Genomic DNA, 23,035 nt, shown 5'->3' with positions numbered 1-23,035 from the left:
AATCATTATTGGTAGTCTGTATGTATCAACTAAATCATTATTGGTAGTCTGTATGTACCAGCTAAATCATTATTGGTAGTCTGTATGTACCAACTAAATCATTATTGGTAGTCTGTATATACCAACTAAATCATTATTGGTAGTCTGTATGTACCAACTAAATCATTATTGGTAGTGTGTATGTACCAACTAAATCATTATTGGTAGTCTGTATGTACCAACTAAATCATTATTGGTAGTCTGTATGTACCAACTAAATCATAATTGGTAGTGTGTATGTACCAACTAAATCATTATTGGTAGTCTGTATGTACCAACTAAATCATTATTGGTAGTTTGTATGTACCAACTAAATCATTATTGGTAGTTTGTATGTACCAACTAAATCATTATTGGTATGTATGAATTAATTAGAATACGAAAACCGAAGTGTTTTTTTTTAAATTTATTAATCACCATAGTGCACATTTCAAATATTGAATAGATTGAATTACATGAACAGCCAATGAAAACATAGTATACATACAGTAACAGGTCCTATTTATAGTAACATCACCAGTATATATCAGTTACATCACAAGAACAAATAATTATATATATATCATTTTTCAAACATAAGCTTCAGCCAAACCAAAAATATCACGGCAGTTACACATTGCATATTAGGAGTAAAATTTTGCTGTGGACTAGAATTTTTTTGTTGTTGTTGCTAATTCTAAAATACTATCTGAATAATACTTTGGGAGTTTGATATACTGTTCCATCACAGCAACAGAGCCGTCCCAAAGCTGTTCACAAATTATCATTATTAGATCAGAAGCTCAATGCTTTTACAAAGATATCCTATCCCGAGCATGGATATTTCTATAAATACACATCGATTTAAAAGTGTATTAGGGCCCTGGGCTATTCCAGTAAAATATCTACCCATCCCGTGGACTCCAGGTTTTGTTTTGGGGTACCACCTATAGAATTTTTTTGGATAATTTCCTTTCTATGTAATAGAATTAGTAAGATGTAGGAAACCCCACCATGGACAGAAGTGATTCATTCTGGAGTCCCAGGGTCAGGTGGATGTTTTAATTATATATTGGTGATATTTGTGGCCTAGTTAGCTTTACACATGACCAGCATGGTTACTAAATCAGTACATGGATATTAATACATTACTATTGCACAAGCCCACTTGTTACTATGTACACATGGAAATCTCCCAGGATTATATACTGTAAAACTTGAAATCTCTAATTTCAGAAAAATAGTCTGAGTTCAGGCTAACAGTGTTTCAAAATAATACAGTGTCAATTAAGTTGGGGGTCATAGGAATTCAATTACATTACGAAAACAAGGGAGGGTAATAATGAGGAAAATGCATATCCTCTTGAAGTCACAAGTCTCTCTTTCAGTCTGGGACCTTCAACCCAAATGTAGTGAAGAACAAGCATTGGGAGATCTCCATTCTATTTCAATATTGTATCTTATGAACACAACCTTTACAGTATAAACACCCCCGTCCCATCATCCTCAATTTCCATGCGACTGAAGCAGATAAATAGAAGTTTTTGCTGATCACACAGGCTTTAGACAAACTGTATTAGCCAGCTACACAGACATACACAGACACCTGAACTTTATCACAGTACAACGAAGCAATAATCTGTCACAATTCAAGTAACGACAACTTGTCACAGTTTCAGTAACGACAACTTGTCACAATTCAAGTAACGACAACTTGTCACAATTCAAGTAACGACAACTTGTCACAATTCAAGTAACGACAACTTGTCACAATTCAAGTAATGACAACTTGTCACAATTCAAATAATGACAATCTGTCACAATTCAAGTAACGACAACTTGTCACAATTCAAGTAACGACAACTTGTCACAATTCAAGTAACGACAACTTGTCACAATTCAAGTAACGACAACTTGTCACAATTCAAATAATGACAATCTGTCACAATTCAAGTAACGACAACTTGTCACAATTCAAGTAACGACAACTTGTCACAATTCAAGTAACGACAACTTGTCACAATTCAAGTAACGACAACTTGTCACAATTCAAGTAACGACAGCTTGTCACAATTCAAGTAACGACAACTTGTCACAATTCATGTAACGACAACTTGTCACAATTCAAGTAACGACAACTTGTCACAATTCAAGTAACGACAACTTGTCACAATTCATGTAACGACAACTTGTCACAATTCAAGTGACGACAACTTGTCACAATTCAAGTAATGACAGCTTGTCACAATTTAAGTAATGACAACTTGTCACAATTCAAGTTACGACAACTTGTCACAATTCAAGTAATGACAGCTTGTCACAATTCAAATAATGACAACTTGTCACAATTCATGTAACGACAACTTGTCACAATTCAAGTAACGACAACTTGTCACAATTCAAGTAACGACAACTTGTCACAATTCATGTAACGACAACTTGTCACAATTCAAGTGACGACAACTTGTCACAATTCAAGTAATGACAGCTTGTCACAATTCAAGTAATGACAACTTGTCACAATTCAAGTTACGACAACTTGTCACAATTCAAGTAATGACAGCTTGTCACAATTCAAATAATGACAACTTGTCACAATTCATGTAATGACAACTTGTCACAATTCAAGTAATGACAGCTTGTCACAATTCAAGTAATGACAGCTTGTCACAATTCATGTAACGACAACTTGTGACAATTCAAGTGACGACAACTTGTCACAATTCAAGTAACGACAACTTGTCACAATTCAAGTAACGACAACTTGTCACATTTCATATAACGACAACTTGTCACAATTCAGGTAGGTTTTTAAAACAATGGTTCCTAAGTAAGAAGTACTGTACATATAAATAGCAGTCTCTTACATCTATACTAACTAACTAGCTAAAGAGTGCTCACAATACTTGTAACAGTAATAATTGGTTTGGTTATAAAGGGATGTATTGTAGTATACAATGAGAAGTAACTTCTGTAGTATATTTTTACAGTTTATCCGCTGTTTTACATAACAGTAAAGATTTACATGATCATTTATACTCTTATTATCTACTTTCAGTGTTTGTCACTTTTTTACTTTTTAAATCTAACTCTCTGATTTTTCCAAAACACATTCAATATTAGTCATTGGATATTCAATCACCTCGACCACTGAAATCATTGAAGTAACTGATAAAGTTTAGGATAGTACATGTACGCCTCACGAATGAAATTCTTAATCTGTTGTTAGTTTAAACTACACTGGTAACCCTAAGCTCTTTTCTAGTACAAGGTTTATACATATTGACATCACGCATGTGTTAGTTCTGACTTTCATTCATGTACGATACACAAAGTGCTTTATCTTTTTACACCTTTTTGCTTTTTTTAATCACATCTATAGCTACACATACAGACATGTTTATACACCTCCACAATATCTATCTAAGCTTATTTGACATTTGACATGGCTGTTAAATCTTCTGTTTCCTAAGATTAAACTTTTTTTTCATCAGAAACTGCTCAGTTAGTAACAACAGAAATACAGATACAATGCTAAAGAATAAATACAATTTTTGGATATTTTAAAACGGTGGTCAAATCAATATTTTTCTTATCTAATACAACACTTTAACTGGATACAAGTTTTTAAGTAAAAGAGATTATTTTCCAAACGTTGTAAATATTTCTTTACTCCAGTCCATAGGTGGGGATAATTTGCCATTAACTGTCGAGTATGTCCATGAAATTACAACCAGTTTGATATATGCTAACGAAACAGGTGCTTGAAATTCTTGGTTGATCACTTTTGTTTTAAGCCCTTGGTCCATCTATTTATGTCGTGGGGTATATTAATCAATGGTACAGTCCACATCCAGTCCCGCGGGCATGATTACCCCCGCCCCCAGGGCTTCCCGCTCCAGTGATGCCAGTTGCCTGAAAATACACATCATACTTTATATAATTGTTACCATTAACTTTATACAGTGTAACTTTGACCTTCAATTGGTCCATACTTTATCTTGTATTGTTACAGATATCTTTATACAGCGTAACTTTGACCTTCAACGGGTTCAAACTTTATCTTACAATGTTACGGATATCTTTATACAGCATAACTTTGACCTTCAATTGGTCCATACTTTATCTTACAATGTTACGGATATCTTTATATAGCGTAACTTTGACCTTCAATTGGTTCATACTTTATCTTACAATGTTACGGATATCTTTATACAGCGTAACTTTGACCTTCAATTGGTTCATACTTTATCTTACAATGTTACGGATATCTTTATACAGCGTAACTTTGACCTTCAATTGGTCCATACTTTATCTTACATTGTTACGGATATCTTTATACAGTGTAACTTTGACCTTCAACAGGTCTTCACAAACCATAAATAAAGCTTTGACACACATGACATACAGTACATGTAGTTTCATTTTATTACCAATAAAGTTTGACAAACCGTCGGCATGAAATAGGCTTTGGATGGCAGTTGATATTGAACTCTGTATGATAACGGTGCCAATTGTTAAAAATCCATACAAAATATCCAAAGTTACCTTGAAATCTTTGGATAAATCAATTTTCTATGGCCCAACTGACTTTGCGATAACGAGGTTTGACTGTAGTATTTTGTAGCATCAGAAACTTAAAAGAATCTCTCTAAGTGTCTGTACATGTATTATCACTATGTGCACTACTCCATTTTAAAATGTGTTCACACCCAAAAACACATCAACCCAGGTTCTGTCTCCAACAACGCCTCTCATTCTCCTATAGCTTGTACTTGGAGAGGTCAATGACACCAAATGTAACAGAAAGTCATACCCATAACCAGCTTACTGGTCTGCCACTCTACCAACTGAGCTAAAAGGAAATCCCCCTTAGCACAAAGCTAGAAGACACCATTTACAAACACCTGCCACAGAATCAATGAAAGGCCTTTAGGACTAAACTTCTTGTAGATACAACTCCTTGTGAATGTGATATCAGTTATATTTGTCATAAATCTGGGCGGAGTTTACTGTCATTTTGTCTGAATTACCTTCGGAGTTTTGTAACCTTTGACCTCAGCTCTTTGTCATACTCTCTAATCTTTGTGATTTCTTGCCACGCCTCCTTTTGTTTTGATTGGTTGATTATTGATCGCTGGTACAGTCCTGCCCATAAACTCTAAAAGTACAGAAAATTATGTTCAAATATATATACTGCTTGTACTGGACTAATCGCTGGTACAATCCCATCAATAAGCTCTAAGTAACGAAAAACCAATATCGGGAATTATCACAGGGTACAGATCTAATAAACTCGCTGATCATAAACTCTAAAGTAACGAAAATATCATCTGATAAAAGGGAACAGCATTAAATTATCTTTGTTCTATCTTATACAATAGCACACTGTCAGGTAAATTAATGAAAAGTCTTGAAATACCACAAGGCATAAAAATATACATGTACGTCTGTCAAATAACATACAGTGTTATATACAATGTACTTTGAAATAAGATTTGCGTCACCCATTATGAGTGGTTAGGCAGCATACTTCAACCCTCACCATTCACTAAAGAATTAATGTTTACTTTTATAACAGTATGAGGAATACAAGTAATAAGGAGTTTGTCTCCAACTCATTAAACATAACTTGGTATCATGATAATGAGGCCTACAAAAACTGCCGGAGATATCCCGAAGAAAATATTCTAAAAATAAACAAATGGCCAAAATTTAGCAAAAATAGTCAAAGCATAAAACCTAAGTCTAAGGAAAACACAACTTGATATCACGAAGTGAAATCTATCAAGTTTTAAATAAATAATTCGAAAAAATGCTATCTCTGGACAAGAAATGCTGAAATAAACCAAGGGAAATAATCTTTTGCAAAAATGGTTGAATCAAAATTCCTTTCAGGAGTATACAACTCCATAGACACATCTCTAGATTAGTTTCAAAGAGACGTAGGAGACATCCGGACAGACGAAGCTATACCATATAATTACTCACGTCAAATTTGATAGGCATACAAAAACTTAATACTTTAATCCAAATTCACTACATAAAATTGATAAAACTAAAACTACTGAAAGGACTTTCAATTATCAAATGTATTTCAATAAAATCTGGAACATACAAGGAAAAAGTATTAAATATTAACTTAAGTTAAACAATTTTGTTTTTAAAAAGTTTATCTTTTGCTAGTGCTTCCATATCCTTTAATTCAGTTATTAAAAATCATCTCAGATATTACTTCGTTATATATGGCTAAATGATTGACAATACAATCACGCAACTCACCAAACTTTGTGGAGCGACAGACGGCCAAATGACTCTTGGATTAGGATCATACATTGGATTGAGGAAATTACCCAAAACTTCAGGTCGAGCTAAATAGGTCCTGTAAAACAATCATCAGCAGTCATGTCACTATTAAATATCAGAACAGATCACAGAGTTTCTATATATACCAAATATTTGTAACCACTGTGCATAGTTTCAAAATCTGATGGCTATTGAATATGAGCAGTTATGAGTACTTTTATCTTGTGATTGAATTCTATCATGATGTTAGCGAATGCAATAAGATACAAATATATGTGAGCAAATTTTCTGTGCCTTCAAAAATTCATATAATTATCATCTATCCAGATTTTTAAAGAAATTCCAACGGATTTCAAACTAATTGGATCTTACTAATCACTAAGATCCCCATTGTATTTTTCTGCTCACATTTATTATAATAATCAAGTTTTTTATTATATATAGCTTGAAATACTTTCAATGAACCAGAAATACCATGTTAAGAATTAACTGTCCTATGACTATTGAATTCACACTCACCATAGAGAAACGGTTTTCTTTGATAAACGGTAATGTCTTCTCTCCCTTTCGTTATTACACAGGAATGTACCTAAAAGGGAAATAATCACAGTTAGTAAGACTTACACAGGAATGTACCTAAACGGAAAATAACCACAGTTAGTTAGACTTACACAGGAATGTACCTAAAAGGGAAATAACTCCTGTTAGTAAGACTTACACAGGAATGTACCTAAAAGGGAAATAACTCCTGTCAGTTAGACTTACACAGGAATGTACCTAAACGGGAAATAACCACAGTTAGTTAGACTATTTATAATTCAGTTCTTGTTTCCATTTTAGATTTTACAGGACTTTAGAACGTTGTGTATCTTAAGTTCTTGTTTCCGTTTTAAACTGTTATTAGATTTTACAGGACTTTATAACGTTGTGTATCTCCGGTCTTGTGACTAATTCCTAATATCAGGCATTAGTCTTGTGACATATTTAATTATTAAGTAAATGAGCAATTCAAAGAAAACATTTTTTCACAAGACATGCTTAATCAAAACAGCAAACTTTCTTATAACTTTGGCTCCAATCTGTTTCTATTGAAAACGCGTTAATTCTTCAGTTAACACATTTGTTAGAAAATATGGGCTGTACATTAAACTCACCAAACTGTGAGGAATATGCATGCTGTAGTATAATGACGAGGAAATCTTCAGTAAACTCAAATGAACACGGAAACTGTTGCCAGATCTGAAACAACAATATGAAAACAATCAAAACAAGACAACAAAAGGTTTTTTATACTCCCACAAGCTACATTAAATGGGTATGACAAAGCATTGTGGTTCTTAAGATGGCCATAAATGTACTACAATGTATTATCAATATTAATCCTCAAACACACTTCCTCCTCCTCTAAACGTTTAGTACCGTATTTATCCTCAAATAAGCCTCTTTCTCTTGTGTAAAAGTTGAGTACCATATTTATCCTCAAACAAGCCTCCTCCTCCAGTGTTAAAGTTTAGTACCGTATTTATCTTCAAATAATCCCCCTCCCCTAGTGTAAAAGTTTAGAACCATATCTTTTCTCAAACAAGCCTCCTCCCCTAGTATTAAAGTTGAGTACCATATTTACCATCAAACAAGCCTCCTCCTCTATAATTGTAAACGTTTAGTACCATATTTATCCTCAAATAATCCCCCTCCCCTAGTGTAAATGTTTAGTATGGAAATTTGGGGAAGTTTTATTTGTAAACCACTTAATAAACATATCTAAACATAAATGATTCTGGAAAATTGATTAAAGGAGTTTATCTGTGGGTATCCAACTGTACTAGACTAAGTGCTCTCAGCTGTTTGCTTCAGGAAGGTGTAGTTATGACTGGTATAGTACGGACCAGACACCCTTACTCTATAACGAAGATGATCATATCAGTGTTTTGTGGTGATATTACCTGCCAGACACAGTCGAGAAACATTAGGAATGTCGGAGACTCCTGTCGTGTTTTGGTTGTGGCATATGCTGACTTGGCACATCGGTCACTGAAGGGATGCCCTGCCTGAAGCCATTCTCTCTCCACCAATGCTTCAAACCTACAAAACACATGAAAATGTATGAAAATCATTCACAGTGTTCTAGTTCTGTGGCCCTTATACGCAGCATGAATTACAAAAGAGTAAATGAACTCAAATTGTAGTAAAAACACAATGCCATGTAATTTGATGTACATGTACCACCTTTATCAAGGCATATATACACAACAAGAGGCCCAGAGGGCCTTAACAGTCATCTGACTCTAAATTAAAACCCTTATATTATTGTAGTATGTAATCTCTGTAGCAAGTATATAGTGGCACTGTCGGCCATGGTGGCCATCTTGGGTTTCTGACCGACCCAATAAATAACAACACTAGATCTGGACCATCTAAGAATAATTTCTGGTAAGTTAGAGCTGAATCCCACTGGTGGAATTTAAGGAGAGGTTTGAAATAGGCATTGTTAAAAAAAAACATGATTGCACAATCATGTTACAAAATGGCTGCTATAGCTGCCAAGTCAATGATTATACAAGGCCGAAAAATAACAACACTTTATTGGCCCTCCTTCCTTAACATCCTCACCAATTTCCAGCTCTATGGCACCAGTGGAAATGGAGAAGAAGTTTAAAATTTGTTTTTCAAGATGGCGGATATGGTGGCCATCTTGGATTTCAGACCAATCCAAAAAATAACAACACTTGGTCGGGATCATATCAGGATCATTTCAGGCAAGTTTCAGCCCAACAGCACTGGTAGAACTTGAGAAGAAGTTTAAAATGTGTTTTTCAAGATGGCGGCTAAGGGGGCCATCTTGGATTTCGGACCGACCCGAAAATTAACAACACTTGATGGGGATCATATCAGGATCATCTCTGGCAAGTTTCAGTCCAACAGCACTGGTGGAACTTAAGAAGAAATTTAAAATGTGTTTTTCAAGATGGCGGCCATCTTGAATTTCGGACTGACCTGAAAATTAACAACACATGTTCGAGATCATATCAGGATCATTTCAGACAAGTTTTAGCTCAATAGCACTGGTGGAACTTGAGAAGAAGTTTAAAGTAAGTTTTTCAAGATGGTGGCCACGACGGCCATCTTGGATTTCGGACCAACCCAAAAAATAACAACACTTGGTCGGGATCATATCAGGATCATTTCAGGCAAGTTTCAGCTCAATAGCACTGGATGAACTTGAGAAGAAGTTTAAAATAAGTTTTTCAAGATAGCGGCCACGGCGGCCATTTTGGATTTCAGACCGACCCAAAAAATTATAACACTTGGTTGGGGTCATATCAGGATCATTTTAGGCAAGTTTCAGCTCAATAGCACTGGTGGAACGTGAGAAGAAGTTTAAAATGTGTTTTTCAAAATGGCGACCATCTTGGATTTCAGACCAACCCGAAAAATAACAACACTTGGTCAGGACCATCTCAAGATCATTTCTGGCAAGTTTCAGCTTAATCCCACTGGTGGAACTTGAGAAGAAGATTGAAATGTGAACAGTTTACGGACGGTGCACGGCGCACGACGACGGACGAAGCATGATGGCTTCGGGTCAGATGACCTAAAAATGGCACCTGTAGTGTTCTCAAGTATGCAAAATCAGACTTCACAGATCTTACTGAGATATCAGACTTCACAGATCTTACTGAGATATCGGACATGTTCCCTGCAAGCTATATATTTCCCTGTTACGAGATGCACAATGTCCTTTGCAGAAACAGTTTGAGTCAGAACCCATTTGAAGAGTTCTAACAACAGGAACAATTAATTTTACCCATTAATGGTTCGGCAGTCATGATCAAGGATCAGTTGTACAAGGGAGGTAACTTGAAGTGTTGTATCAAGTCCCTCTGATCCATGGACCAACACTGAAGCTCCTGTAAATGAAATCACTGGCATTAAAAAGAACTCATTTCAATAATGATTAAGTTAAAGCTATATAATCCCTAGGTGAGAGAGTTGATCGCTCTAACTACGCAGTGAGATAGTTGACCACTTTTAACTACACAGGTGAGAGAGTTGATCGCTCTAACTACACAGGTGAGATAGTTGACCACTCTAACTACGCAGTGAGATAGTTGACCACTCTAACTACACAGTGAGATAGTTGACCACTTTTAACTACACAGGTGAGAGAGTTGATCGCTCTAACTACACAGGTGAGATAGTTGACCACTCTAACTACACAGTGAGATAGTTGACCACTCTAACTACACAGGTGAGATAGATTACCTGTCTATCTATACAGGTGAGATGGTTTATCTGTCTATTGACACAGGTGAGATAGTTTATCTGTCTATCTACACAGGTGAGATAGTTTATCTGTCTATCTACACAGGTGAGATAGTTTATCTGTCTATTGACACAGGTGAGATAGTTTATCTGTCTATCTACACAGGTGAGATAGTTTACCTGTCCACTTGTACCTACCCTCAGAGTCCATACACTGTGCTACAGTACAAGCACAGGTGAGAATGTCTTTGATGTTGGACAGCCAGTTACTGGATTCCAGTTTGGACAGCCACTTGTCCATACTCGCGCCATTATCACTACAAGCTGGAACAAACATGATACACAATTATCATCGAGGACATTTTATAAAAAATAATTAGTTCAATGTTTCATCAACTGAAAGTTAACTATTTTAATATCTTTTCAATCTGTTATCAAGTGCCCTAATACCTAAACAATAGGTTTGGATTGGTTTGGTTTATTTTGTTTAACGTCACATAATAGCCAGGATCATTTAAGGACGTGCCAGGTTATTGAGGTGGCGTACCTCGAGATAAACCACCGGCCTACAGTACCACACAATCAAAATCAACATAAACAGTTTAAACTTGTAGTTTTGATGTGCATAAATATAAAAATCAGTTTCATATTTCTTATTTTTTAAAGTTTATTTTCTGCTATTTATTTATTTTTTCTCTCTATTTTATCATATCTGATTGGTTGGTTGAGGCAGGACTTGCCTTCCATTAACTTGATCAGGGACTCGTGGAAGTGTTGTCGGCGTTCTATAGGCTGGTTAATCCTCCTCCACTGTGAGTAGTGAGCCTCAGGTTCATAGCCCCCACCTGTATCATCACATCAAAGTCAACATTTATACTTATAGTGAGCCTCCGGTTCATAGCCCCCACCTGTACCATCACATCACATCAAAGTCAAAATGTATACTTATAGTGAGTCTCCGGTTCATAGCCCCCACCTGTACCATCACATAGCATCAAAGTCAAAATGTATACTTATAGTGAGTCTCCGGTTCATAGCCCCCACCTGTATCATCACATAACATCACAGTCAACATTTATATTAATAACGAGACTCAGGTTCATAGCCCCCACCTGTACCATCACATCAAAGTCAACATTTATATTATAGTGAGTCTCTGGTTCACAGCCCCCACCTGTACCATCACATCACATCAAAGTCAACATTTATATTATAGTGAGTCTCTGGTTCACAGCCCCCACCTGTACCATCACATAACATCACAGTCAACATTTATATTATAGTGAGCCTCTGGTTCACAGCCCCCACCTGTACCATCACATAACATCACAGTCAACATTTATACTTATAGTGAGCCTCCGGTTCACAGCCCCCACCTGTACCATCACATAACATCACAGTCAACATTTATATTATAGTGAGCCTCAGGTTCATAGCCCCCATCTGTACCATCACATAGCATCAAAGTCAACATTTATATTATAGTGAGTCTCTGGTTCACAGCCCCCACCTGTACCATCACAGTCAACATTTATACTTATAGTGAGCCTCCGGTTCACAGCCCCCACCTGTACTGTCACATCAAAGTCAATATCTATACTTATAGTGAGTCTCTGGTTCACAGCTCCCACCTGTACCATCAAAGTCAACATTTATACTTATAGTGAGTCTCCGGTTCACAGCTCCCACCTGTACCATCAAAGTCAACATTTATACTGATAGTGAGTCTCTGGTTCATAGCCCCACCTGTACCATCACATCACAGTCAACATTTATACTTATAGTGAGCCTCTGGTTCACAGCTCCCACCTGTACCATCAAAGTCAACATTTATACTTATAGTGAGTCTCCGGTTCACAGCTCCCACCTGTACCATCAAAGTCAACATTTATACTGATAGTGAGTCTCTGGTTCATAGCCCCACCTGTACCATCACATCACAGTCAACATTTATACTTATAGTGAGTCTCCGGTTCATAGCCCCCACCTGTACCATCACAGTCAACATTTATATTATAGTGAGTCTCTGGTTCATAGCCCCCACCTGTACCATCACATAACATCACAGTCAACATTTATACTTATAGTGAGTCTCTGGTTCACAGCCCCCACCTGTACCATCACATCAAAGTCAACATTTATACTTATAGCGAGTCTCCGGTTCATAGCCCCCACCTGTACCATCACATAACATCACAGTCAACATTTATATTATAGTGAGTCTCTGGTTCATAGCCCCCACCTGTACCATCACATAACATCACAGTCAACATTTATACTTATAGTGAGTCTCTGGTTCACAGCCCCCACCTGTACCATCACATCAAAGTCAACATTTATACTTATAGCGAGTCTCCGGTTCATAGCCCCCACCTGTACCATCAGACATCACCAAAGTCAACATTTATACTTATAGTGAGCCTCTGGTTCACAGCCCCCACCTGTACCATCACATAACATCAAAGTGCCAATTAACAACTTGAAAAGCCTAGCCAATATTTTATAATTTTGCAGCATTCCTTCAAGTCATCCTCACTCACCGTGAGAGGATAACAATAAACTTTATCATACACCTGTACACACCTTTACTTTGGGCGGACTTTGCAGCACTTGATGATCTTGTGTCCACTATGTAACCACGCTTGCCTATGCCAAGCACAGAATTGACCAGCTTTTCATCTTCCCGACATCGCTTATTGTTCTGACCCGTCAGGGGCTGACTACTCCGCATCATCACTGCCTGTAGATGATAAATTTCAGTATTTTCCCTCAAATCAGCCCCCTCACCTTGTGTTAAAGATTTCCCTCAAATAAGCCCTGTCTCCTTGTGTTAAAGATATCCCTCAAATAAGCTCAGTCTCCTAGTGTTTAAGATTTCCCTCAAATAAGCCCCCTCTTCATGTGTTAAATAATTCCCTCACACAAGCCCTCTCTCCTAGTGTTAAAGATTTCCCTCAAATAAGCCCCCTCTCCTAGTGTTAAAGATTTCCCTCACATAGCCCCCTCTCCTAGTGTTAAAGATTTCCCTCAAATAAGCCCCCTCTCCTAGTGTTAAAGATTTCCCTCACATAGCCCCCATCTCCTAGTGTTAAAGATTTCCCTCACATAGCCCCCTCTCCTAGTGTTAAAGATTTCCCTCAAATAAGCCCCCTCTCCTAGTGTTAAAGATACCCCTCACATAGCCCCCTCTCCTAGTGTTAAAGATTTCCCTCAAAAAGCCCCGTCTCCTAGTGTTAAAGATTTCCCTCACATAGCCCCCTCTCCTAATGTTAAAGATTTCCCTCACATAAGCCCCCTCTCCTAGTGTTAAAGATTTCCCTCAAATAAGCCCCCTCTCCTAGTGTTAAAGATTTCCCTCACATAGCCCCCTCTCCTAATATTAAAGATTTCCCTCACATAGCCCCCTCTCCTAGTGTTAAACATTTCCCTCACATAAGCCCCCTCTCCTAGTGTTAAAGATTTCCCTCAAATAAGCCCCTTCTCCTAGTGTTAAAGATTTCCCTCACATAATCCCCCTCTCCTAGTGTTAAAGATTTCCCTCACATAGCCCCGTCTCCTAGTGTTAAAGATTTCCCTCACATAGCCCCCATCTCCTAGTGTTAAAGATTTCCCTCACATAGCCCCCTCTCCTAGTGTTAAAGATTTCCCTCACATAAGCCCCCTCTCCTAGTGTTAAAGATTTCCCTCACATAGCCCCCTCTCCTAGTGTTAAACATTTCCCTCACATAAGCCCCCTCTCCTAGTGTTAAAGATTTCCCTCAAATAAGCCCCTCTCCTAGTGTTAAAGATTTCCCTCAAATAAGCCCCCTCTCTTGTGTTAAAGATTACCATTAAAGTTTGGACAGGGCTTATTATTTTGTGAACCTTATAGATCACTATTGAAAGGAGAGCCATATTTGAACCCTTTCCTTCATGTAGTTAAAATATGGAAGAAGCCACATTTTCGGATTCATGGTAATTCTCAAATATTGCTAGAGAAATCAAAATAACTAAAAACAAGAGGCCCATGGGGCCTGTATCGCTCACCTGGTTGGATTTGACCAAATGTCAAAATAATGTTCATGTTCAATTCCTTTTGTTTGTTAACCTCAAACAATGCTATTTATGGTTATAGCGTGGGGATCCCAACTGCTTTAAAGAAATAATGAAGTCCAGACTCTCTGAGTTTACAACATGCATTTATAACTTTATGACTAGTAGTGATTTAAAGGAATTACCTCTATTTCCCATATGGGGCCCCGCCCCTTTTGCCCCTCGGGGGGTCAGAGTCACCATTTATGCAAAATCTGTTCCCCTTCCCCCAAGAATGTTTCTTACCAAATTGGGTTCAAATCCATTCATAACTTTATGACTAGTAGTGATTTTAAGGAATTACCTCTATTTCCCCATTAGGCCCCGCCCCTTTGGCCCCTTGGGGGTCAGAGTCACCATTTATGCAAAATCTGTTCCCCTTCCCCAAAGAATGTTTCTTACTAAATTGGGTTCAAATCCATTGATAAATTTATGACTAGTAGCGATTTAAAGGAATTACCTCTATTTCCCATATGGGGCCCTGCCCCTTTGGCCCCTCGGGGGTCAGAGTCACCATTTATGCAAAATCTGTTCCCCTTCCCCAAAGGATGTTTCTTATTAAATTGGGTTCAAATCCATTCATAACTTTATGACTAGTAGCGATTTGAAGGAATTACCTCTATTTCCCCATTAGGCCCCGCCCCTTTGGCCCCTTGGGGGTCAGAGTCACCATTTATGCAAAATCTGTTCCCTTTTCCCAAAGGATGTTTCTTACTAAATTGTGTTAAAAACCATTCATAACTTTATGACTAGTAGCGATTTGAAGGAATTACCTCTATTTCCCCATTAGGCCCCGCCCCTTTGGCCCCTCAGGGATCAGTGTCACCATTTATGCAAAATCTGTTCCCCTTTCCCCTATGATGTTTTTGACCAAATTCGGTTCAAATCCTTTCTTAACTTTATGACTAGTAGCGATTTAAAGATATTACCTCTGTTTCCCCATTAGGCCCCGCCCCTTTGGTCCTTTGGGGGTCAGAGTAACCATTTATGCAAAATCTGTTCCCCTTCACATACAAATATTTCTGACCAAAATGGGTTCAAATCCATTCATACCTTTATGACTAGTAGCGATTTGAAGAAATTACCTCTATTTCCCCATTAGGCCCCGCCCCTTTGGCCCCTTAGGGGTCAGAGTCACCATTTATGCAAAATCTGTTCCCCTTCCCCAAAGGATGTTTCTTACTAAATTGGGTTCAAATCCATTCATAACTTTATGACTAGTAGCGATTTAAAGGAATTACCTCTATTTCCCATATGGGGCCCCGCCCCCTTTGGCCCCTTGGGGGTCAAAGTCACCATTTATGCAAAATCTGTTCCCCTTCCCCCAAGAATGTTTCTGACTAAATTGGGTTCAAATCCATTGATAAATTTATGACTAGTAGCGATTTGAAGGAATTACCTCTATTTCCCCATTAGGCCCCGCCCCTTTGGCCCCTTGGGGGTCAGAGTCACCATTTATGCAAAATCTATTCCCCATCCCCAAAGGATGTTTCTGACCAAATTGGGTTCAAATCCATTCATAACTTTATGACTTGTAGCGATTTAAAGGAATTGCCTCAATTTCGCCTATTGGGCCCCGCCCCTCAGGCCCCTTGGGGGTCAGAGTCACCATTTATGCAAAATCTGTTCCCCTTCCCCCAAGAATGTTTCTTACCAAATTGGGATCAAATCCATTCATAACTTTATGACTAGTAGCGATTTGAAGGAACTACCTCTATTTCCCCTAATGGGCCCGCCCCTTTGGCCCCTTGGGGGTCAGAGTAACCATTTATGCAAAATCTGTTCCCCTTCCCCAAAGGATGTTTCTGACCAAATTGGGTTCAAATCCAATTATAACTTTATGACTTGTAGCAATTTAAAGGAATTGCCTCAATTTCCCCATTAGGCCCCGCCCCTTTGGCCCCTTGGGAGTCAGAGTAACCATTTATGCAAAATCTGTTCCCCTTCCCCAAAGGATGTTTCTTACTAAATTGCGTTCAAATCCATTCATAACTTTATGACTAGTAGCGATTTGAAGGAATTACCTCTATTTCCCCTAATGGGCCCGCTTCTTTGGCCCCTTGGGGGTCAGAGTAACCATTTATGCAAAATCTGTTCCCCTTCCCCAAAGGATGTTTCTGACCAAATTGGGTTCAAATCCATTCATAACTTTATGACTAGTAGCGATTTGAAGGAATTACCTCTATTTCCCCATTAGGCCCCGCCCCTTTGGCCCCTTGGGGGTCAGAGTAACCATTTATGCAAAATCTGTTCCCCTTCCCCAAAGGATGTTTCTTACTAAATTGGGTTCAAATCCATTCATAACTTTATGACTAGTAGCGATTTGAAGGAATTACCTCTATTTCCCCTAATGGGCCCGCCCCTTTGGCCCCTTGGGGGTCAGAGTAACCATTTATGCAAAATCTGTTCCCCTTCCCCAAAGGATGTTTCTGACCAAATTGGGTTCAAATCCATTCATAACTTTATGACTAGTAGCGATTTGAAGAAATTACCTCTATTTCCCATATGGGGCCCCGCCCCTTTGGCCCCTTGGGGGTCAGAGTCACTATTTATGCAAAATCTGTTCCCCTTCCCCAAAGGATGTTTCTGACCAAATTGGGTTCAAATCCATTCATAACTTTATGACTAGTAGCGATTTGAAGGAATAACCTCTATTTCCCCATTAGGCCCCGCCCCTTTGGCCCCTTGGGGGTCAGAGTCACCATTTATGCAAAATCTGTTCCCCTTCTCCAAAGGATGTTTCTGACCAAATTGGGTTCAAATCCATTCATAACTTTATGACTAGTAGCGACTTAAAGGAATTGCCTCAATTTCCCCTATTGGGCCCCGCCCCTCAGGCCCCTTGGGGGTCAGAGTCACCATTTATGCAAAATCTGATCTCCTTCTGCCAAGGATGTTTCTGACCAAATTTGGTCAAAATCCAATAAGAACTTTTTGACTAGTAGCGATTTGAAGCAAATGTTGACGGACGGACGACGGACGACGGACGCTGCACCATGGCATAAGCTCACCGGACCTTTGGTCCAGGTGAGCTAAAAAAAGGATTCCCAAACAAACCTGATACTGATTATGAAGATGAAAGAGATAAGACCGATGTAAGATTTAGCATGAACACAGCAGGACTGAATAGAATCAACAGTTTACCTTAGTCTGTTTACTGTAATAGCTCAGAACTGGAAACCGGCCATGCTGACGAAACTGGGCCGCTTTTACAAGGGTATCATCATCAACTGTCTTCGGTACAACGACAGCATGTGGATAGGATGGACACACCTACAATACAGATTTATATAGTCTAATATGGTTCTGTTCTGTGGACAGGGATATCTCAACCGGAGTGTAAGAGATTGGCCAACAGCACAAGGCTTGCCGAGTGCTGGCCAGCCAAACTCTTACACGAGGGTTGATATATCCCTGTCCATTGAACAGACACATTGGATTATTTTTCTCACATACATGCAAGCAAATGGTTTTTATGAAAGTTTTTCACTGTGCCATCTGCAATGCTCCTTGGAATGTGCCTCAAAATAAATGACATTGTCATTTACTGCATGGTTACTCAACATAAAATGATGACTAAACGTTTTTGTGAGCAGCGCAATATAGCGCATGCCAGCTGTCTTTACACACATACCACACAATCAACCAATCAACTAACTATGTAAGAAAGATTCAAATATAATTTGATCTACCTTTTGTTTCTTTTTTTTCTATAATATTTCAAATGTGGTCTTACTAGAAAGTAGTTGTAAGATCTAGCAGAAACAAGATTAAGGTATTCAATGTTTGTATCTGGAGGGCGCTGAAAACTTGTAAACATTAGGTGTCACTCAGAATGCAAACTTCTGAAATATAACCACTAATACCAGTTTCCATAATGATATATATGCAGGGTATATATATATATACAGTAGAGTTGTGATAAACAAGCACCTGTTGTTCCCCGGTTATCTGTATAGCTGACAGCCATACCAAGTGAGCACGTGGATTTTACTTTGTGATATAACAAGACACATTTTCAGTGAAAAATCTTCCAAAAATTAGAGTGAAAATCTAATTCTGATTATTTAGCCCTGCCTACCGAATAGTCCTTGTTGACATAGCTGAGTCTCCAATCTTCCGAGCATTCTTTACACTGTGTGTACTCGTTCTCAGGGAGAAACGCCTGCCATCCATCCTCCAGGGGCTCAAACATGGCCCGGTAAAAAAATGGGTAGCTCAATGTCAAGTTGTCTGTAAATTTTAATACAATCATTTTAATGAAATTTACTATAGCCAGCTTTTATCTACAAATATCACATAACTAGCCTATTCTACCACATAATACAGCCTTGTAATAAATATCGTAACAAATATCGTAACAAATTTATTACAATATAGTGACATCATAAATAACTTATGACGTCCATTTACTATTATTTAAAGGACATTGCACTGTTGTCTGTTAAAAAAAAAACATTCATCAGAATCAAAATTCAGTTATCTTATAATTACATACCATCCAGGGGTGAAATTTTCTTGAATTGAAGTCAACTTGTCATAACAAATTATAATACATATTACGGTGGGTATAAATGGGTATTTCACACTTCATTTATCTTTGAATTTCAATTTTTGATTTTGTTCTACCATCATACAAAATAAAAAATCAGTATATTTGAAATTCATTTGAAAATCGCTTCATTCTGACTTCAATGCAATTTCTCAATATGAAAATATAAAGCGAAAATATCACAAAATTGCGCCCTAGAGTGAACCCTGCCATATTTATGCCTTCATTTTGGGAACCCTTCCATATTTATGCCTTCATTTTGTTTAACACCCAAATTAAACATGTCCACCTTTCTTAGTACAAATCTCTAACTTAGCATAAACAAGATTTTTTAATACAATTTGTATTAAGATATTTTTAGAATACATTTACAATGTGGCAAGCTGAACTAAGAAAGACAAGTTTTCTTTAAGATATTTCAATTTTTCATTTTTACAGTCAAAATTTGAGTGAATAAAATGATGTAGGAAATCGTAGTTGTCTGCCAGACATTACCTATATTGGAGAGCTGTTCTACCGAAGCTCCGACATTAAGACAGTCTTCTGCTGACTGAAACTCGAGGGCAACAAGTGTGAAGTCTTTACACTTCAGGGAGAGAATTCCACCAGGCTGAGAGAGTTTTTTTTCTATACTGTCAACATTGTTGTGTAGCAACTACAAAGTATAGAAAATGAAAGTACATTAGATATATATAAGTTGTACAAGGCTTTTTCTCACTGGTTTGGGAAGGGGCCCTTTTTGTCATTTTGGGCAGAAAATTGATGAATTGGAAAAAAAAATTCAGGAGTAAAGGGCAGATTTTGGGAATTTGGCCTAAATATGAAATAATTTATATCGGGAATATTAACGGCCCCAAAAAGCCTCCAGAAAAAGCCCTGTTGTAGTAAATTAGAAGAATTGTATATTAACTAGTCAATAGAAAATGAAAGTAATCCAATGTAGAAAGGTATAGTAACTACATGAAGTACATGTACATAGAAAATGAAAGTCATCAGAATGGTATATATAGCAACTAGCTTGTAGAAAATGAACACATTACAATGTAGCAGATTTATGCAGACTAATTATATAACTGTAACTACAAAGTATAAAGAAAATAAACATATTTTAAAACTTATGCTACAATTTAAAGGAAACATGAGAAATTATGAAAGCTTGTGTACTAAATACTATATATACATATTGATACAACAACAAATTGTATGGAAAAGGAAAGTAATGTACATGTATCTTCACTGTCTATTGTACATGTAATGATATTCACCCACGATTCCTAATTATATTTACTAACAGTTCCTCTGTGTTGTGATATTTACCAATAATTCCTCTTTGTTGTGATATTTACCCATAGTTCCTCTGTACATGTGTTGTGATATATTTAGCCATAGTTCCTGTGTTGTGATATTTACCCATAATTCCTCTGTGTTGTGATATTTACCCATAATTCCTCTGTGTTGTGATATTTACCCATAATCCCTCTGTGTTGTGATATTTACCCATAATTCCTCTGTATTGTGATATTTACCCATAATTCCTCCTTGTTATCCTTCCTTGACGACAGAATGAGGTGGTGACCTGTTATACACAGTGTCCCTTCAACAGATTTACGGAATGGCTTCCATAAAACCACATTGTTGACCATGGGTTTCTTAATGAATTCAGCAAACTCCATGTTTTGTTACCTAGAAAATATACATACATTGTATGGATACATTTGTTGTGGGCCAACTCCTACCCAGGATTATAGGAGAAGAAATTGCTGATCATCTTGGCACAAACAAGCTAATAAATCGGCATGCCATGATGGTAATATAGAAGAGGAGTGTTGCATACAACCATTGCTAGCTATTCGAAATGTAGGAGGATTGGACAGATCATAACAACCACATACTATAGACACAATCTATCTGGACTTCAGCCTTAGCCCTGTCATAAAGAGTGAATTCCCAACATCAAAAACAATACAAAGTAATTAATACAAACATAGGTCTAATATACAGTGATGCTCCAAGTTGTGTACAAGTCTTTAGTGTATATCTATAGAAACGAAAACAAATGTCTCCACAGGGTCACCCATGCTGTAAAAATAAAATTATTCCATCAATAAAATTGCTACCCACTTTTTATTACAGAGTCTGAAAAGGTCGAAATGTACAGGATAAACAATATAGTTCAGTTCTATCTTGTTTCAACAAGCAAAATGCCAGAGGAAACACAAAATCAATGTAATGTTACAAACACAGGTACATGACTAATACATTAAACGTCAATCTTACAAAAAATAGATGGCTTCCCAGAGAGAAGACGTGCACGTGGTTGTGTCCCTATCATTAAACACTTTCAAACATGTCTAGATTTAATGGACATTGTGTTAATCATCCCAACAAGTTGTTTACCTATTATAATATGTGTTAATGAGAATTACAGACGTTTCGCCCCAATGTCACAATGTCCCATGCCATAATGTCCCAATTTTTTTTCCTAATGTCACAAATTTCTGTCACAATGTCCCAAGGAGGGTGTCACAATGTCCCAAATTATTTGGGACATTGTGCCTGTCATTACCACAATGTCCCAAAATACCTTGCCACAATGTCCCAAATGTTACCACAATGTCCCAAAAATATTTCTCATGTATATTGCACATAACTACATCTATTACTACGATAATATTGGTAACACCATGGACATATGACTTTGAAAACTTGTTTTCTAAGGCATGTAATTTTTTTTATCAGATGGATTTAAGATGTCATATTTCGTTTTGATGTTATCTGTTTATGGTTCTGTAACTTCTGTTCTTAAGAATATATAAAAAAAGAAACATGATATATATACGTTCCGATATATATGCCCCGTTGAACTTAAGAATATATAAAAAGAAACATGATATATATACGTTCCGTTATATATAAATCCAGACGTACTTAATAAAATATAAAAAGAAACATGATATATACGTTCCGATGTACTTAATAAAATATAAAAGAAACATGACATATATGTTCCGATATTCACTCTCACAACTTTCCATCTATTTAAAACATGAGAAATATTTTTGGGACATTGTGGTAACATTTGGGACGTTGTGGCAAGGTATTTTGGGACATTGTGGTAATGACTGACACAATGTCCCAAATAATTTGGGACATTGTGACACATTGTGACAGAAATTTGTGACATTAGGAAAAAAAATTGGGACATTGTGACATGGGACATTGTGACATTGGGGCGAAACGTCTGGCACCCGTTAATGATGTCAAAGTGTGATGAAGATGTGAAGTACACCAGAATGTCACATTACAATTGCAATGAACCACATACATAGCAGTGTAGCCGTAGGCAAGTGCTTGGTGAACACGTACATTTACACTGCTCTGTAACTCAGCTAAATATCTAAAGCCACTTTTTCTGCGCTATTGCGCATTTTATCATGAGCCACTTTTGGGATTCAGAGGCTGAGTGGGAGGCGGTGCAAGGCATGTTTCTGTTTCTCATTCCACCCTTAAAAGTGGATCTGTCGCTAAGACTGAAAGCTATTTCATATTATATTCATATTGAGTACTATCGTGTTAGGAAAACACCCCAAAATCGATCCTCCGATATCATATCGACAGATTCTAGCCGCAGGTGCATAATCAGACTATTTCAAGTAATTGCAAAATCGAAAACTGAGTACAAAATTCTGAACTTTCATTAATTACCTGTTAGAGACTAATCTCTGGTAGTTTCAGAGACAGGAATCTCTGGTAATTTAGCAGAGACAGGAAGTCATGTGTGTTGAACCATCTTATAATATTTCCTCCTATCCGACATCGATTTTG

The 23,035-nt window shown here is 37.4% G+C and overlaps 1 protein-coding gene across 1 annotated transcript; it reads right to left on the bottom strand.

The window, feature by feature from the left end:
- Window positions 1–430: 430 nt before the first annotated feature.
- Window positions 431–23,035, bottom strand: LOC117316531 (myotubularin-related protein 9-like). The gene is made up of 15 exons (XM_033871165.1): window positions 22,916–23,035; window positions 20,737–20,893; window positions 19,706–19,865; window positions 18,740–18,891; window positions 17,803–17,931; window positions 13,171–13,327; window positions 11,328–11,432; window positions 10,786–10,911; window positions 10,130–10,232; window positions 8,268–8,406; window positions 7,479–7,563; window positions 6,844–6,913; window positions 6,301–6,400; window positions 5,052–5,179; window positions 431–3,933 (listed from the first exon to the last, which is right to left on the bottom strand). Exons 2-15 carry the CDS (start codon window positions 20,881–20,883, stop codon window positions 3,849–3,851), a joined length of 1,686 nt encoding a protein of 561 aa, XP_033727056.1. The 5' UTR covers window positions 20,884–20,893; window positions 22,916–23,035; the 3' UTR covers window positions 431–3,848.

Source organism: Pecten maximus, chromosome 18 (assembly GCF_902652985.1).
Source record: "Pecten maximus chromosome 18, xPecMax1.1, whole genome shotgun sequence".
NCBI classification, from domain to species: Eukaryota; Metazoa; Mollusca; class Bivalvia; order Pectinida; family Pectinidae; genus Pecten; species Pecten maximus.
The sequence above is the reverse complement of the archived record's forward strand: the minus strand, read 5'-3'. Positions and strand labels throughout refer to the sequence as shown.

Excerpts from the sequence above, each read along its gene's own strand:
- LOC117316531 (XM_033871165.1), bottom strand. The coding sequence starts at position 20,883 with ATGGAGTTTGCTGAATTCATTAAGAAACCCATGGTCAACAATGTGGTT. Across the intron at positions 6,914-7,478 it reads TGCATATTCCTCACAGTTTG|GTACATTCCTGTGTAATAAC; the intron begins GTGAGTTTAATG and ends TTTCCCTTTTAG. Across the intron at positions 3,934-5,051 it reads AAGGTTACAAAACTCCGAAG|GCAACTGGCATCACTGGAGC; the intron begins GTAATTCAGACA and ends GTGTATTTTCAG.